Source organism: Pongo abelii, chromosome 20 (assembly GCF_028885655.2).
Source record: "Pongo abelii isolate AG06213 chromosome 20, NHGRI_mPonAbe1-v2.0_pri, whole genome shotgun sequence".
Lineage (NCBI taxonomy): Eukaryota > Metazoa > Chordata > Mammalia > Primates > Hominidae > Pongo > Pongo abelii.
The window spans coordinates 42,478,794-42,498,150 of NC_072005.2; the positions used below are offsets into that span (position 1 = coordinate 42,478,794).

Sequence of the window (19,357 nt, forward strand, 5' to 3'; positions counted from 1 at the left end):
TCCAGGCCCCCGGGTGGCGCACCCACCTCTGGACTACATTTCCCAGGGGGCCCCGCGGCCAACCATTTCCGGCCGAAGAAGGCTAGTCCCCTTTCCTTGGCGGGTGTTGGAACGCAAAGGGCTGGAACGTCCCGGGCTGCGGAGCCTGCTGGGTTGGGATGGACTCGTTCAGACCTGAGTGCTAGGACGCCGAAGGGGGCGGTGAGGCGTCCCGGCGCGGGGCTGAGGTCGTCTGGAGTTTAAAAGACAAGTGGCTCTCGGGGATGTGCGGGCTGCATGCCCACGTTTCACCGCTAAGGGAGGTCAGGGCTGTGCGATGGGGAAGGGAGTGTCGGGGCCGTGCAGTCGGGATGGGAGAAGAGTGTCAGGGCCACTGGCCCCCAGCTCGGGAGAGGGCAGTGTCGGGCCGCGCGCCAGCAAGGAGTGGGTGTGGTGTGAGGCTGGCGCTGGAGCGGTCTGGGAATGTTAGGAGGTCTAGGGTATCGCGGCCCTGCGTCTTCTTGTCTGGACTAAAAGTTCGGGCAGTTCTTCCCGAACCTGGATTGTGCGCCCAGCAACAGGTGCTTGGCGATCTGTGCCCGCTGTGCCTGCGGGGCTGTGGTGGGAGTCCTGTCTGCACGGGATTCTGTGTGGCTGTGCATGTAAGTGTGAGCGTGTGCCGGGTCGTCGACCCCATCTTTGGGAGGCCTGGGAGGGGGCGGGACACCCTCACCGTACATTCTGGGGATACGCTGGGCGGGATCTGCCCTGTGGATGGGTCCTGGCCGTCTACGCAAACCCCAACTGCGACTAGTCAGTAGGTAATGAATCTCTGTGAATGGCCTTCCCTCCACCGGGTCTATCTCTAGTGTGTGTTGAGGGTGGAAATGGTTCTAGAGTTTGGGGCTGGGGAGTCCCTGCTATATCCACTTCTCTGTTCTTTCACCCAGTAGCCACCAGGGATCTAGACCCACAAAGGTGCCCCCAGCCTAAAGGACAGGAGTTTGAGACCCTGACAGGTGGGTCCACTTAAGCTGTGTCTTGGCGACACAGACTTTTGGGCTCAGTGTAAGACGCTAGGCCTGAAAGTTTCCCAAGTTAGGCTCTTATGGAGGAAGAAGGCTACGGTCTGGGGGGCTCTCCCAGTACTTCTGTCTGGGCTCCTAAGGTCACCTGCATTTCTTTGTGAGGATGACAGAGAGCGGTGGGATTGCAGCTTCTTTGGTCTCCTTTTCAGTGCCTGGGGTGGGGCAGGAGTTTGGCCTCCCAGGGGGTTCAGGGAGGGATTGTTGTCTTATGGCTTCTTAATGTTTTCCCACATCTTTCTTTAAGAACCCAGAAGAGAACTGCTGTGCGTCTGAAGTGATGGAGGAGGTAACTTGCATTTGACATTTTCTTCTTGGAAAGGACTTACTGGTTTTCAGGACAGTGTCCTATTTCAGAAATTTATCTAAAAGATTTTCATTCATGATTTGGAGAAAGGGGAAGAGGGGAGGAAACTGCATTTATGTAGCATTTTCCTAAAGCAGCCCAGGGCTGTCTATTTTGCAAACCTTGTCTCATCTGATCTAGAATTTCCACTTCCCTGGATTTTATTCATGCTCACAACAGTGTTGACAGAGAACATGCCTCAGTGATTTGGCAGGGAAATTGAAGAACAGAATTAGCTTTTTCAGTCTCACTAATTTCTACATTGTCCCCTCCATGATCATATGCAATAGCCTTTTGCTTATCAATTTTTTTTTTTTTTTTTTTTTTTTGAGACAGAGTCTCGTTCTGTTGCCCTGGCTGGAGTGCAGTGGTGCAATCTCGGCTCACTGCAACCTCCGCCTCCTGGGTTCAAGTGATTCTCCTGCCTCAAGTCTCCTGAGTAGCCAAGATTACAGGCACACACCACCATGCCCAGCTAATATTTGTATTTTTAGTAGAGACGGGGTTTCTCCATGTTGCCCAGGCTGATCTCGAACTCCTTAACTCAGGCAATCCACCTGCCTCGGCCTCCCAAAGTGCTTGGATTACAGGCGAGAGCCATCTTGCACGGCCTGCTTATCGATTTCTTTCTTTCTTTTTTTTTTTTTTTGCTACCGAGTCTCCTCTGTTGCCCAGGCTGGAGTGCAATGGCACAATCTCGGCTCACTGCAACCTCCGCCTCCCAGGTTCAAGCGATTCTACTGCCTCAGCCTCCCGAGTAGCTGGGATTACAGGCGCGTGCCACCACGCCCGGCTAATTTTTTGTATTTTTAGTAGAGATGGGGTTTCACTGTGTTGGCCAGGATGGTCTCGATCTCCTGACCTCATGATCTGCCCGCCTAGGCCTCCCCGGAGCCTTGCTCTGTCGCCAGTTAGGAGTGCAGTGGTGCTATCTCAGCTCACTGCAACCTCCACCTCCCAGGTTCAAGCGATTCTCCTGCCTCAGCCTTCCAAGTAGCTGGGACTACAGGCGCATGCCACCATCCTCAGCTAATTTTTCTATTTTTAGTAGAGACAGGGTTTCACCATGTTGGCCAGGATAGTCGCAGTTTCTTGACTTTGTGATCTGCCTGCCTTGGCCTCCCAAAGTGCTGGGATTACAGACATGAGCCACTGCGCCAAGACTTTTTTTTTTTTTTTTTTTTTTTTTAGACAGAGTCTTGCTCTGTCACCCAGGCTGGAGTGCAGTGGTGTGATCTGAGCTCACTGCAACCTCCGCCTCCCTGGTTCAAGCAATTCTTCTGCCTCAACCTCCTGAGTAGCTGGGATTACAGGCGTGCGCCACCATGCCCAGCTAGTTTTTGTGTTTTTAGTAGAGATGGGGTTTCACCATGTTGGTCAGGCTGGTCTCCTACTCCTGACCTTGTGATCTCCCTGCCTCGGCCTCCCAAAGTGCTGGAATTACAGGCGTGAGCCACTGCGCCCGGCCTCGATTTCTTATAGCCTGGAATGCCTACCTGTCCACTTTATCTCCAGATAGTTTTTCCTCAAGATAGAAATAACCTGAATGCCCTCTTATGATTAAAGTGATATACAATTTTTGCAAAAGTTTCAAAATTTGAGGGAGTCACAAAGAAAGCTTAAGTCACTCCATCCATGGTCCCACCATCCAGATTGTCACTATTAATGTTTTCAGATTATTTTGTCTGCTTATATGTGTAGTCATGTGATTTTTTTTTTCAGAGTGGGTTCATACTACTAATAGAAGTAGCTAACTTATTGAGCATGCACTTTGAGCCACTTATAGTTGGACGTTCTTTACAGATGTGATCTTGTTTAATCCACGTAACAACTCTATTAGACAGGTATGACTAGATTTCATTAATTCTCTGATGTAATTTTTCTCACATTTTAACCTCTGAAATCAGAATGGGCTTTACAAAAATTCTTGGCAAGTCATAGTTTCATTGATGGCATTTTTTTTTCTTTCCTAGTATATAAAGTTATAAGGGCCTTATTATCAGTGACATCTCAGACTCAATGAAATAGAGTATTATACTAAGTTGACAACTGAGGAAATCAAGTCACTCACCTCAAACTTACACAGTTAAAAATGGTAGAGCTGGCCAGGTGCAGTGGCTCATGCCTGTAATCCCAGCACTTTGGGAGGCCAAGGCGGGCGGATCACCTGAGGTCAGGAGTTCAAGACCAGCCTGACCAACATGGAGAAACCCCATCTCTACTAAAAATACAAAATTAGCCAGATGTGGTGGCGCATGCCTGTAATCCCAGCTACTTGGGAGGCTGAGGCAGGAGAATCAGTTGAATCTGGGAGGTAGAGGTTGCGGTGAGCCAAGATTGCTCCATTGCACTCCAGCCTGGGCAACAAGAGCAAAAGTCCGTCTAAGAAAAAAAAAAGGGTAGAGCTGGGGTTTCTAAATCACCTACTGACTTCCTTTGCCCACTTGTCAAAGAATGCTATGTTTTTTAATTTATTTTAAACAACATTTCATATGTTCAGCATATTTTCTCTTTGTCATTTATACATTGTTTTAGAAATATTTTTTCACAGTTAATCTATTTTGTGTGCTTTTAGATTCATTTAGTTTTCAGAAATGTATTCAAATAAATCAACTCTTTTCTTAAAATTTTTCCCTTTATGCTATGCCAGATGGTCTTTCTTACCACAAAAATAGAATAGTTACTTTTATATTTTCCTAAAATACTTTGTCTTTTATCCAAACAATTTAGTCTTTAAGGTATCTCCTGTGATATCTCACCAGAGAATGTTGGCTATAAAATTCCAAATTTGGAGTGTTTATTTAGATTTTTTATGCGACTTTGGAGTCGCATTAAAGAGTGGCATAGTATTTGTAGGATGTGAAATTTAAGGTGGTTTTTTTTTGTCCTGGATCTGTCTGGATGTAGCACTTACTTCATTAATTCTGGCCAGTCCTCAAGAATTACTTTCACTCTAAGACTAAAGAAACGTATTTTCTATTCTGAATTAATCGGTTTCTTTCTCTCTGACTTTTCTTCAGAATTCTGTAAGAATTTGTTGAGTTTCTCTTCCCATTCCTGTAGAGGCCAAAACCTTCCTAAGATTATCAGAAGATCACCACACCCTCCCCATCCATTCCCTGCACACCGGTGGGGAGGAAGCTTCAGCTCCCCTAGCACTTCAACACTTCATTGTCTATTTCTCCCTGTATCATCTCTCCTGAAAATATTAATTGCCCTTTGTCCCTGCTAATGGGAGGCTGTGCACTGTGATGAAAGGGTGGAATCTTAGCCCATTTCTGCCATTTACTAGCTCTGTGACCATGGGCTTCTTCGTAATTTCAGTCTGGGGAATGTGATGATAATGGAAATTCAGCTGCACTTACACTGGCAACCTGGGGTCCCCCAGCTCCTACCTTCTGGTCTCCCCAACATCCAATGAAGTGCCCAATTTCATTTTTTCTTTTCTTTTCCTGTTCTGTGAGCTTATGCCCTAGGGCCTCACTCCACTGTCTTTTGCCTTGTGGGAGTAGATACTACATTGAACTAATTGGGCTCCCTGGCTCCACTTTTACTCTTTGCCAATAAGATAGTCCAGTAATGTCACCTTTTATATTTTGTTCAGTGAATCCCTGTTACTTTCAGGATAAATCTCCAGTCCTTTCACGTTCATTGCATATTTACTAAAAAGCACATTCTGTATTTAGCAGAGCACAAAGCTTAGTATTGGAGTAAAGTGGTGAGCAAAGATGATGTATTTAGTCCTGGCAGGTATAACCTGTCATTCAAAACATTTCCTGTCCTGATTCCTGTGGAGTTCTCCAACATCACTTCTCTCTACTCCTCTCAGAACCCCTCATCAGCTATCCCAGTTAACTTTCTGCTCCTCAGAAACACAAGATGCAATTGGTCTCCCTTCTTACCTCCATTTCTGCTCTCTCTACTTGGAGTGCTGTTCAGTGTGTTTTCTGCTTGTTGGAATTCTGTTCCTTTTCTAAGTCCCAGTTAATCTTCTACATGTTACGTGAAACTTTCCCCACACCCCTCAACCTGAGTAGGTCACTATTTTCTTATTTCCTATAGCAAGATTCTTCTTTTAATGGAAGGCAATGTATCCTGCTTAAAAACCCCTCAGTTAATTCTTTTCATCTGTGAGAACAAGTCTAAATGTCTCAGGATCTGATCCTTCTTTTCAGCCTCGTTTCTCTGCTCCCTCTCTGACTTTACCCTAGTTGTGTTAAACTACTAGCAGTTCCCAGAATGCACAGTCATCTCATGCCTCCATTGTACAAGAAACACAAGAAGGGCATTTATCCCTCACCACCCCTTTCTCTGGGTTCTACTGAACCTATGTCAAGAACCAGCATCTATGAAGCCTGCGTCAGTCTCATGGTTGCACTTGGTCTCAATTGCTGTATCTCTTATAGTCCTTATCATGCTATATTGTAACTGTCTTTTTTTTTTTTTTTTTTTTTTTGAGATGGAGTTTTGCTCTTGTTGCCCAGGCTGGAGTGCAATGGCACGATCTCAGCTCACCGCAACCTCCGCCTCCTGGGTTGAAGTGATTCTTCTGCCTCAGCCTCCCAAGTAGCTAGGATTACAGGCATGTGTCACCATGCCCAGCTAATTTTGGATTTTTTAGTAGAGATGGGGTTTCTCCATGTTGGTCAGGCTGGTCTTCAACTCCCGACCTCAGGTGATCTGCCCGCTTTGGCCTCCCAAAGTACTGGGATTACAGGCATGAGCCACCGCGCCTGGCCTGTAACTGTCTTTTTAAAACTGCTTTTATTAAATATTGAATAGTAGAACATGTGTAACATATTAAGGGGGACTGAACACCCATGTTAAGAGGTAGAATGCTAATGTTAGAAATCCCATGTGTGCTTTGATCGTCCCAATCCAAATCCCCTTCTTTAGCTGTCAAAGGTATCTGTTATTCCGAATCTTGTGTTTTGCATTTCCTTGTTTTTCTATATAGTCTTAACCGTATGTGTTTATTTTCCTGTTCTAATTTGATGTCAAGAAATCATACTGTTTGGATTTTTCTGCAACTCTATTGCTTGTCTTCCAACGAGTGTTCAAGAGATTCATTCACATTGCCAGCTTATCCTACTGTAAAGCCATCCGTTATATGAATACATTTTTCATTTATATTGTGTACATTACTCCAGTGAACATTTTTGAACTCCTCTTTTTGTATTCTGTGCAAGAATTTCTGTATGTAACTAAAAAAGGAATTGCTAGCTCATAGGTTATATGCGTTTTCAGCCTTACTCAACATTGCCCAGTTGTTTTCTAAAGTGTTTATTATACTCATTTACTATTCCTTTTACTTCATATCCTCACCAACACTTGGTGTTATTAAACTTTTAAATTTTTACGCACTTGAGTATGAGTTGATATATATTATTTTGATTTCAAATTTGCGTATTTTGGTACTAAATGAGGTTGAGCCCCCCACCCCCGCAACTTTCATGCTCATCGGCATTCATGTTTTCTCTTTTCTGCAGTACAATTTTATGTCATTTCTAATTTTTCTATTGATTTTTATATTTCTAGAGTTTTTGTTCCTTTTAATGCTTTGTATGCATTTCTTAAATATTGTGGATTGTCGTCCTTGCCAGTTATATGTGCTGTGCATGCTTTCTTACTTTAACCTTTAAATGATGGTAGAAATTCCCAATTTTAATGCCTTCAAATTTAATGCCATTTTCTTTAATTTATTTACATCTTGTGTATGAAATCTCTCCTAAGAGTAAAGATATTATCCCTATTTTCTATAAATGATATTATTTTGCCTTTAATGTTCAAGTCTTCAATTCACTTGGAATTAATTGTAGGGTATGGTATTTCCATTTGGATAATATCCGAAACATCATTTATTGAAAAGGCCATTGTAAAGGATTAGGCAAACTGCAAGGTCTGAGGGAACAGTCCCTACAAGATGCCGTCACTCAGACACCAGCTACAACTTGAGAGATTCCCGTGACCACTCTCACTTCAGACCAGCTAGCTACAAATTCAGGTGTTTCCACCACCATCATATAATTCAGTAGAAAGACTCACAGAACTCTGAAAGCTGTTATATTCACAGTCATATTTATAACAGGGAAAGGATACATTGGGTTGTATTACCCTCCCAGTATTGATGTTTGGCAGTACACCCAGAGTATTGTCAACCAGAGAAGCTCACTCAAGCTTCAGTGCCCCGTTTTTACTGAAGCTTCATTACATAGGCATCGTTGATTGAATCATTTTCCATGTGCACGAACTCAGTTTCCAGCATCTGTCCTCCTTCCTTGCCTGAAAGTCAAGCTGGTATCACACGGCTCAAAGTCCCAAGACCGACTACATGGTAGAAGTAGGTGTGGCCAGCCCCAAGCCCTAGTCATCTCATGAGCATAAACTAACAGACGTGGTCTTAGGGGCCCACCATAAATAACAAAGACATTCCTATCACTCAGGAAATTCAAAATGTTTAGAGGTTACTTCCCAAGAGCTGGGACAAAGGCCAAACCTCTTTTTGGAGGCACATTCCTTACTCCACAGTCCTGTCTCTGTACTTCAGTGGCAGTTCCATCATCAATTAAGTTTCCCTATGTACGTGTTTGTCTATTCTGGGCTCGCCTTTCTAATCTGCCAGTCCATTTGTCTATTTAAACCATACTGCCTAAAGACTGCTTTCTAGTAATGTCTGATATTTGGTAAGTCACATTCCTCTACCATGGTCCTGTTCTCTAGAAAGGTCTTAGCTGTTCCTAGGCTTTGGCTTCATATACATTTTAGAATTGGCTGATCAAATTCTATGGAAACTTTGGGATAATGATTTATAATGCATTAAACCTTTGATCAATTTGGGGAAAGTTGACATTTTTACGGTATTGAGTCTTCCTCTGCCTCTAAATAACTCTGCTTACCTGAATCTTGTGGAATGGTTTTCAATAAATATTTTATAATTAGAGTCTTACACATCTTTTGTTAATTTTATTTCTAGGTGTTTTTATATTTTGTGTTTTTCTTAGATGACATTAATTTTAGCATATAGACCGAGTGCTGTGACTCACACCTGTAACCCCAACACTTACGGAGACCGAGGCAGGCGAATCACTTAAGCCCAGCAGTTTGAGTCCAGCCTGGGCAACATAGTGAGACCCCATCTCTACTATAAATAAAAAATTAGCAAGGCATGATGGTGCATGCCTGTAGTCCCAACTACTTGGTAGGCTGAGGTAGGAGAATCACTCAAGCCCAGGAGGATGAGGCTGCAGTGAGCTATGATTATGCCACTACACTCCAGCCTGGGTGACAGAGCAAGACCCAGTCTCAAAAAAAAAAAGTAAATGAAATAAAATATAATTTTCTTATTGTTTCTGGTATATAGACTTGCCATTGATTTTTTATTTCTTAAAACTCCCATGACAGATTATTGCAGTTGATTTTGAGATATTGATTTTATATCCCTCCACCTTGCTTAACTCTTATTTATTCTGATATCTTGTAGATTCTTTTGGATGTGGGGTCATCCAACTTGATCATATCATTGATGAATAAAGACACTTTTTAGTTGTAAATAATTGTCTTTGTCTATTAGTATTGATTTATTTCCTTCTTTTTTAACCTTTATTTTAATTCTTATCTTGCTGCACTGGCTCCACCTCCCAGAACAGTTTTGAATGGTGAATATGGGCACTCTGTCTTACTCAGTTTTAGATACTTCACTTTTACTTAAGTTGGCACTTGTTTTTTTTGTGGGTGTCCTTTATCAGGTTAGGGACATTGCTTTTTATTGCTAATTTGCTCTTGAGTTTTTATCATGAAGGAATATTGCATTTTTAAAATGCCTTTTCTGCATCCATTGAAATGATTAGTCGGGCGCGGTGGCTCATGCCTGTAATCCCAGCACTTTGGGAGGCTTAGTCGAGCGGATCACCTGAGGTCAGGAGTTCGAGACCAGCCTGGCCAGCATGGTGAAACCCCATCTCTACTAAAAATACAACAACAAAAAATTAGCCGGGTGAGGTGGCGGGTGCCTGTAATCCCAGCTATTTAGGAGGCTAAGGCAGGAGAATCACTTGAACTTGGGAGGCAGAGGTTTCAGTGAGCCAGGATCGCGCCATTGCACTGTAGCCTGGGCAACAAGAGCAAAACTCCATCTCAAAAAGAAAAAGAAAACAAAAGAAATGATCCTAAGTGTTTTCTCTTTAATCTGTTAATGTGCCTAATAATTTTAATTTATTTCCAGTATCATATACACCTTTTATTGGGAAAAACCTAACTTAGTCATGATGTGTGATGAATTTTTACATATTGCTGGATTCAGTTTGCTAATAACTTGCTTAGAATTTTAAATCTGTGGCATGTGTAAGACTGGCCAGTAATTTCAATTGTTCATAATGTCTTTATACAAGTTACTCTATCCCAGGAGAACTGTGGCCTTGGACTGTGAACCAAGATTGTTTTCTACATTTTTAAATGGTTGGGGGAAATGATCAAAAGAATTATATTTTATGATACATGGAAATAAGATGAAATTCAAATTTTGGTGTTCATAAATAAAGCTTTATTGGAACATAACCACATTCATCCATTTATATAACATCTATGGCTGCTTCTGTGCTGCATGGCAGAGTTGAGGAGTTGCAGCAGAGATGGTATGTCCCACAGCGCCTAAGATACTTACTATTTGGCCCTTTACAAAAAAAGTTTGCTGACCTCTGGTCTAGCCTCATAAAATATATCAGTCTTCCTTTTCTTTTTCCCATGGTAGGATCTGGGAGTACTCATGTTATCAATGGTGTGAGCAAGGCCACTCTTTTCAGATTATTTGTTTATTCCCTGTCTTCTATGCCATTTACTACCCCCATCCTCCCCCTGCCCATAAGGCAGTTGTGTTAATGTGCATCGTTTCCTTAGTATGTATTCATTCATGCAAAATGTTTTTCTCTTGTGTTAAGATCCAGGGTGGTCAGTTTTTCAAAATCTTCCATATATGATTGAGAAGAATGTTATTTGAATTGAGTGCATTGTTCTATATGCAGCCATTAGATCAAGCTTAATAATTTCAGTATCTAAATATTCTGTTTTTACTGACTTTTTGTCTGTTGTATCTATCAGTTATTTCTAGTGTTTTGTTAAAATCTGCCACTATGATTAGGGTTTGTCTATTAGAGTTTCTATTTCATTTATGTATATGTGTATGTATATATAATATGTATTTTTTATTAGGTAAGCATAAAGTTATCCTTTTCCAACTTTCATCTTTCTGAATATTTATGTTTTGAATGTGTCTCTAATAACCAGCATAGAGCTGGGCTTTGGTTTTTGACAATTTTGACCAACTTTGTTCTTTTTTTTTTTTTTTTTTTTGAGATGGAGTCTCACTCTGTCACCCAGGCTGGAGTGTAGTGGTGCGATTCCGGCTCACTGCAACCTCCACCTCCGGGATTCAAGCAACTCTCCTGCCTCAGCCTCCCAAGTAGCTGGGACTACAGGTGCAGGCCGCCATGCCCTGCTAATTTTTTTGCATTTTTAGTACAGACGGGGTTTCACCGTGTTAGCCAGGATGGTCTCGATCTCCTGACCTCGTGATCCGCCCACCTCAGCCTCCCAAAGTGCTGGGATTACAGGTGTGAGCCACTGTGCCTGGCGACCAACTTTGTTCTTTAACAAGAGTATTTAGTCTATTTACAGTGCTTGTAATTACTGATATAATTGAAGGTATCATTTTTGTGCTTTTTATTCTACCTTTTCTGTATTTCATTATCTTCATTTCATTTTCCCTTCTGTGAGTTTGAAAGTTATAAGCTATTTGTGTTTATTTAGTGGTTACCTTGGAAATTTTAATATACTTTCTTAACTTACTAGTGTCTAAAACTAAAAAATATTATTATGTTCTTGGTAAATAAGGAAGTAGGATATATTCTAACTAATCAAACAACTTACATTATTGTCAGGTATTTTTCTTCTATCTTTTTTTAACCCATAAGAAATTTTTATTTTATGTATTCGGTGTTAGCTTACATTATCCATGTATTTACCACTTTCTTGGTTCACATTCTTTCTTACATGTCAAGCTTTCCATCTGGGATCACTTTCCTTTAGATGGAATTAAATAGTAATTTTCTCTCTGATTTTGGTGTGTTTTTTTTTAATGTCTTTATTTACCCTCATTTGTGAAAGGTATTTTACCCTCACACTGGGACATTCCGCTGTCTTCTGGTTTACATTTTTGTTATTAAATAGTCATCTGTCAGACTTTTTTTTTTTCTGTAGATAATCTATTTTTAATCCCAAATTGCTTTTCATGTATTCTCTTTGTATTTAGTGCTCTGCAGTTTTGGTGTGATTGTCTAGGCATGGATTTATTTTTATTTATTCTGTTTAAGACTTATTGGGCTTCCTGAATCTGAATAATGCCTTTCCCAATTCTGAAAATTTCTTAGCTGTCCTATCTTCCAATACTGCCATTTTCTTAATTCCTTCTCTTTTCTCCTTTTAGAACTTCAGTTAAATATCTATTAAGCCATCTCACGTTATCTTCTTAATCTCTCTTCTGTACATCGGCTCATTTGTCTTTTTTAATTGCATTCTGCATAATCTCTTTTTATACCTTTGAGTCTGGTAATTTTTCTCTTCAGAGATTTATTCCAGCCATTGTATGATTTAAGTATTTTTTTTGTTTTATGTTTTTATTTCTTTTCCTTTTATTGAAATCTACTGTCATCTTTGTGAAGTTTTCTTTTCTTTTTTTTTTTTATGAAGTATTTATTGATGATTCTTGGGTGTTTCTCAGAGAGGGGGATATGGCAGGGTCATAGGATGATAGTGGAGAGAGAAGGTCAGGAGATAAACACATGAACAAAGGTCTCTGGTTTTCCTAGGCAGAGGTCCCTGCGGCCTTCTGCAGTGTTTGTGCCCCTGGGTACTTGAGATTAGGGAGTGGTGATGACTCTTAAAGAGCATGCTGCCTTCAAGCACCTGTTTAACAAAGCACATCTTGCACCGCCCTTAATCCATTTAACCCTGAGTTGACACAGCACATGTTTCAGAGAGCACGGGGCTGGGGGAAAGGCCGTAGATCAACAGCATCCCAAGGCAGAATTTCTCCTAGTCAGAACAAAATGGAGTCTCCTATGCCCACCTCTTTCTACACAGAGAGAGCAACAATCTGATCTTTCTTTTTCCCACACTTCCCCCCCTTCTTTTCAACAAAACCGCCATCGTCCTCATGGCCCACTCCCGATGGTCGCTGTCTCTTCGGAGCTGTTGGGTACACCTCCCAGACAGGGCGGCCGGGCAGAGGCACTCCTCACCTCCCAGACAGGGCGGCCGGGCAGAGGCGCTCCTCATTTCCCAGATGGGGCGGCCAGGCAGAGGGGCTCCTCACATCCCAGACCATGGGCGGCCAGGTAGTGACGCTCCTCACCTCCCAGATGGGGCGGCCGGGCAGAGGCGCTCCTCACCTCCCAGACGGGGCGGCCCGGCAGAGGCGCTCCTCACTTCCTCCCAGACAGGGTGGCAGCCAGGCAGAGGCGCTCCTCACCTCCCAGACAGGGCAGCTGGGCAGAGGCGCTCCTCACTTCCCAGATGGGGCGGCCGGGCAGAGACGCTCCTCACCTCCCAGACAGAGCGGCCGGGCAGAGGTGCTCCTCACTTCCCAGATGGGGCGGCCAGGCAGAGGCGCTCCTCACTTCCCAAACGGGGCGGCCGAGCAGAGGCGCTCCTCACTTCCCAGACGATGGGCGGCCGGGCAGAGGTCCTCCTCACCTCCCAGACGGGGTGGCCGGGCAGAGGTGCTCCTCACCTCCCAGACGATGGGCGGCCGGGCAGAGGCGCTCCTCACTTCCCAGAGGGGGCGGCCGGGTAGAGGCGCTCCTCACCTCCCAGACGGGGCGGCCAGGCAGAGGCGCTCCTCACTTCCTCCCAGACGAGGTGGCAGCCAGGCAGAGGCGCTCCTCACCTCCCAGACAGGGCGGCCAGGCTGAGGCGCTCCTCACTTCCCAGACGGGGCAGCCGGGCAGAGGCACTCCTCGCTTCCCAGACGGGGTGGCGGCCGGGCAGAGGCGCTCCTCACCTCCCAGACGGGGCGGCCGGGCAGAGGTGCTCCTCACTTCCCAGACGGGGCGGCCGGGCAGAGGCGCTCCTCACTTCCCAGACGGGGCGGCCGGGCAGAGGCGCTCCTCACTTCCTCCCAGACGGGGTGGCGGCCGGGCAGAGGTGCTCCTCACTTCCCAGACGGGGGCGACCAGGTAGAGGCTCTCCTCACCTCCCAGACGATGGGCGGCCGGGCAGAGGCACTCCTCACCTCCCAGACGGGGCGGCCAGGCGGAGGCGCTCCTCGCTTCCCAGATGGGGTGGCGGCCGGACAGAGGCGCTCCTCACCTCCCAGACGGGGTGGCAGCCGGGCAGAGGCGCTCCTCACTTCCCAGATGGGATGGCCAGGCAGAGGCGCTCCTCACCTCCCAGACGGGGCGGCCGAGCAGAGGTGCTCCTCATCTCCCAGACGGGGAGGCCAGGCAGAGGTGCTCCTCACTTCCTCCCAGATGGGGTGGCGGCCGGGCAGAGGCACTCCTCACCTCCCAGACGGGGCGGCCGGGCAGAGGCGCTCCTCACTTCCTCCCAGACGGGGTGGCGGCCAGGCAGAGGCGCTCCTCATCTCCCAGGCGGGGCGGCCAGGCAGAGGCGCTCCTCACTTCCCAGACGGGGCGGCCAGGTAGAGGCGCTCCTCACTTCCCAGACGGGGCGGCCGGGCAGAGGCGCTCCTCACTTCCCAGACGGGGCCGCCGGGCAGAGGCGCTCCTCACTTCCCAGAGGGGGCGGCCGGGCAGAGGCGCTCCTCACTTCCCAGACGGGGCGGCCGGGCAGAGGCGCTCCTCACATCCCAGACGATGGGCGGCCGGGCAGAGACGCTCCTCACGGGGTGGCGGCGGGGCACAGGCTGTAATCTTAGCACTTTAGGAGGCCAAGGCAGGCGGTTGGGAGGTGGAGGTTGTAGCTAGCCGAGATCACGCCACTGCACTCCAGCCTGAGCAACATTGAGCACTGAGTGAGCGAGACTCCGTCTGCAATCCCAGCACCTCGCGAGGCCGAGGCGGGCAGATCACTCGAGGCCAGGAGCTGGAGACCAGCCCGGTCAACAGGGTGAAACCCCGTCTCCACCAAAAACACAAAAACCAGTCAGGCATGGTGGCGCGCGCCTGCAATCCCAGGCACTTGGCAGGCCAAGGCAAGAGAATCACAGGAGCCCGAGCGAGGCAGGGAGGTTGCAGCGAGCCGAGATCACCGCAGTACAGTCCAGCTTCGGCAACAGAGGGAGACCGAAAAAGGAAGGAGAGGGAGACCGAAGGAGGGAGAGGGGAGAGGGGAAAAGTGAAGTTTTCTTATTACATTGCCTCCATTTTAAAAACATGTAATATGGTTGTTTTATAATTTTTGGCATTATCTGTATAATATATGAATCTTTTACAGAGGTGATTCCTCCTGCCTCTCAACATTTTATTAGGGAAATTTTCAAACATAATGAAAAGTTGAAACAATTTCATGACTGATTTTCCTGACTCTCTGTTCATGGAATTATGCCTCTTTGCATGTTTTTTGTTTGTTTGTTTGTTTGTTTTGTTTTGTTTTTGAGACACAGTCTCAATGTGTCACCCAGGCTGGAGTGCAGTAATGCAATCTGGGGTCACTGCAGTCTCCACCTCCCAGGTTCAAGCGATTCTTGTTTCTCAGCCTCCCAAGTAGCTGAGACTACAGGTGCACGCCACCATGCCTGGCTAATTTTTGCATTTTAAGTAGAGTTGGGGTTTCCCTAGATTGGCCAGGCTGGTCTCAAACCCCTGACCTCAAGTGATCCGCCCACTTTGGCCTCCCAAAGTGCTGGGATTACAGGCATGAGCCACCACACCTGGCCATTTTTTTTTTTAATTTGATGTTTTGTTTAGGCAAAATTCACATAATATATAGTTAACCATTTTAAACTGCATAGTTCAGTGACATTTCTTTCATTGACAATGCTGTGCTGCTTTATTTTTGACTCATAGGTTATTTTCCTTGGAATTCTACCCATAGATTCTTGAGGCCTGATTGAAGGTTGTTCCTCTAGGGCAGATCTGTGTTTGCTCCTACCAGGAGCCCTGCCAAACCAGGACCACCATAAAGTAAACACAGATGGCAAGTTTTTTAGATCCTCCTTAGTATTGTTATGTGAACTGTAGGCCTGTGTGAGGGGTGACTTGTAGTTACAGTTCCTCAGAGGAGAATGTTTCCCTCCTGCCATCTGCCAAGGTTCAAGTCAGGCAGTTTTCCTAGCAGACCCTAAGAACGGGAATGCTACATCTAGTTTTCCCTTACTCTAAGGGCGTGATTCTAGAGGTCCCAGGTCTTCGTAGTATGGAATTAATTAGACCCCCCACTTGGCCAGCTATAGGCTTGATCTTCTCTCCCCCTGCTCCTTAATGTCATGAACGTCAAAGCTTATGGTCATCTGGCTCCATAGACATTCCGTGGGCCAAGTAAGCCTCAGTGGCTCAGCTTACCCCTCTCTGTACCTATTTTGACATAGTTTTATCTGCTGAAGATTACTTTACTTCTCTGTCAGCTTATCCTTGCATTCTAAAATATTCTTGATATTCAATCTCTTATTTTTCAGCTGGTGATTTGGTCATAGTAACTAGTCCCCCACAGAGCCTGGTGTCCTATGATTGATTTTCTCTTTTTCCCCCTCCGTGACTGAGCTTTTGAAGGGGAAATGCATGCTAGGTAAGAGTCACCTGCGACCCTGGTGCCCACATAGAGCCAGAGTCATGGGGATTTGATTTGTATTTTTGGATAAGAGAATTTTGTTGACACAGCTGCTCCTCTCTTCCCATTCCCTTCCACCTTTGATCTCCCTTCATAGACTGCTGTGATCTGCAGTGACAAACACAGCAGACCTAGCATTTTCTGCTCCCCTAAATGCAGGGGCCAGCTGAGGGTTCTTTCAAAGGATCAGGAAATTCCCAGGTTGCATCTACAAGAGCCAGAAGTTAGAAGGCAACCAGCTGCAGACTTGGTTATTTCTCAGTAGATTCAGAACCCAGCAATGCCACTGTAACTGCAGATTTGAGTAAATGACTTCTCTTCTCCAAGCTAAAGTTTCCTTTCAGTTAGGATTCATGACCTTCTCATGAGGATTAATATATGTAAGGCACCAGGAGCTTAAAGTGCTTAAAGTACAATGATTGTCCTTGAGATGCAGAGTGCATTACACTATCAGCAGTAAGGTTAGGGGTAGTAGCAGGAGAGAATGTCAGGCAGGAAAGCCATGGGTAATCTCGGTTTGGAACCAGGATGTACTGGCCATGAGGATTCCTGGAACTGTGGTTTCATGCATTGTGTATCTGGGTAATTGAGCCCTGCTGAGGGTGCTAAGGGCCTGCGATCCTGTGGGTTGTCTGCCTCAGTGCTGGTGATTCTGGAGAGTCTTTGCAGACTGAGGTTTTAGTTTTAGTTCCGAAGGCTCCAGTTCTGGGATATAGGAACAAAGCCCAGGAAGTGGCTGGTGCATAGAACACCAGAATTTATTCCTCTATCTCTATTAGGCTTGAGAGAGGCTGGAACCCTCTGTTGTAGAAGTCTTTGTCCAGAGCTGGGCCTGCCCAGGTATCCTGTGCTCCTGGGCCTTGAGGGCTCCCTCAAGTCTTTGGGGTGCCTTCCATGGCTGAGGGTCTCAGTGGTATCCAGGTTGTACAAAAGGGAGCCCAGGCCCTGGGCTCTGATCACCTCCTGACAGTGGGGAAGTTGTTTGTTCTGAATCTGTTATTCTACAGTTGGATTCCCTGGGATTCAAGAAAGACAAAGGTTTGTTCATTCTTTCTCAAATCTCAGAGAGAAAAAAAAAAACAGACTCTGTGTGTGTGTGTGTGTGTGTGTGTGTGTGTGTGTGTGTGTTGGGGTACCAAAAGCAGGGATGGGGTGAAGGGATTCATTCTCAGGCCTTTGGGGACCTTGAGGTCAGTCTGATGAATTTTGTCAACAAAATTCTTTTATCCAAAAATATCAATCAAATCCCCATGACTTGCTTTTTCTTCCTCTTTTGCTTTCTCAGGCTTTCTCTAGGAGAAACCTAGGGTATACATTTTGTAGTTGTAAAAGCTATTATCTATGTGTTAGTATGTCTCCTCTCCTTCATTGAATGCATTCTTTCATTTTTAAATTTTTATTTTTTATTTTTGTAGAGATGGGGTCCTGCTATGTTGCCCAGGCTGGTCTTAAACTCCTGGACTCAAGCGATCCTCCCACCCCCACCTCCCAAAGTGCTAGGATCACAGGCGTGAGCCATCACACTTGGCCTGAATGCTTTCTTTTCTATTTTTTATTTTAATTAACAATGTATTAGTCCCTTCTCGCATTCCTATAAAGAAATACCTGAGACTGGAGATTTTATAAAGAAAAGAGGTTTAATTGGCTCACAGCTCCAGCTCCGCAGGCTGTTCAGGAAGCATGGTGCTGGCATCTGCTCAGCTTCTGGGGTTGCTCAGGAAACTTATCATCATGGTGGAAGGCAAAGGAGAAGCCAGCACTTCACCTGGCCAGAGCAGAAGGAAGCAGGGAAGGTGCTGGACACTTTTAAACAGCCAGATCTTGTCAGAACTTACTATCATGAGAACAGCAACAAGGGGATGGTGCTAGGCCATTCATGAAATATTCACCCCCATGTTCACCCCCATGAAATATTCACCTCCCACCAGGCCCTACCTCCAACATTAGGGATTAGAAATCCACATGAGACTTGAGTGGGGACACAGATCCAAACCATATCAGACACATTGTAATCCTAGCACTTTGGGGTCATATTTATGGGGTACAATTTGATGTTTCAATATATATCTATGTGGCATAATGAGCCAGTCAGGGTAGTTAGTATATCTATCACCTCACACATTTATCGTTTCTTTGTGGTAAGAACATTCAAAAGCCTCTCTTCTAGCTATTTTGTAATATACAGTATTTTATTGTGACATAGTCACCCTACTGTGCAATAGAGCACCAGAATTTATTCCTCCTGATTGTAACTTTGTACTCACTGACTGACCTCTCCCCATTTGTACCCCCACACTGTCTCTGGTAACTACTGTTCTGCTCTCTGCTTCTGAATGTCTTCTTTTTGCTTTAGAAGATTTGAACAGATTGAACAGATTTCTTTTTCCTAAAACTTCTTGCCTTCCCCAGGGACTTGTTCCCCAGTTCTTCCCATTCCAGTCAGTAATGCTACCAAAGACTGCTATCTCTTTTATTGATTGATTGATTGATTGATTGACAGACGGAGTCTCCCTCTGTTGTCCAGGCTAGAGTGCAGTGGCACGATCTTGGCTTACTGCAACCTCTGCCTCCCAGGTTCAAGCGATCCTCCTGCCTTGGCCCCCCTAGTAGCTGGGATTACAGGCATGTTGCCACCATGCCCGGCTAATTTTTGTATTTTTAGTAGAGACGGGGTTTCACCATGTTGACCAGGCTGGTCTCAAACTCCTGACCTCAGGTGATCCACCCGCCTCGACCTCTCAAAGTGCTGGGATTTACAGGTGTGAGCCACCGTGCCTGGCCAAGGCTGCTGTCTCTTAAGGGCCCCTCTGTTCTCCAAGAAGTGTTTAGGTATTTATCAGCAAACCTCTTAGCATTTATACGTTTTTTTGAGACAACGTCTTGCTCGGTCACCCAGGATGGAGTGCAGTGGCACGATCATGGGTCACTTCAGCCTCAACCTCCGGGGCTCAAAGAGCTCCTCCTGCCTCAGCCTCCCAAGTAGCTGGGACTGCAGGTACATGCCACCTTGTCCAGCTAATTTTTGGATTTTTTTGTAGAAACGGGATCTCACTGTGTTGGTCTTGAACTCCTGGGCTCAAGCAATCCTCCCACCTTGGCTTCCCAAAATGTTGGGATTACAAGAGTGAGCCACTATACCAGGATTAGCGTTTTTTAGATGCATATTCTT

General features: G+C 45.4%; 1 protein-coding gene across 1 annotated transcript in view; it reads left to right on the forward strand.

The window, feature by feature from the left end:
* Positions 1-107: 107 nt before the first annotated feature.
* Positions 108-19,357, forward strand: part of LOC100460716 (zinc finger protein 568) — a 29,996-nt gene continuing 10,746 nt past the window's right edge. The window contains 2 exon segments of the mRNA XM_009232521.4: positions 108-641; positions 1,312-1,353. Coding sequence (XP_009230796.4) covers positions 264-641; positions 1,312-1,353 — 420 coding nt within the window. The 5' untranslated portion in view covers positions 108-263.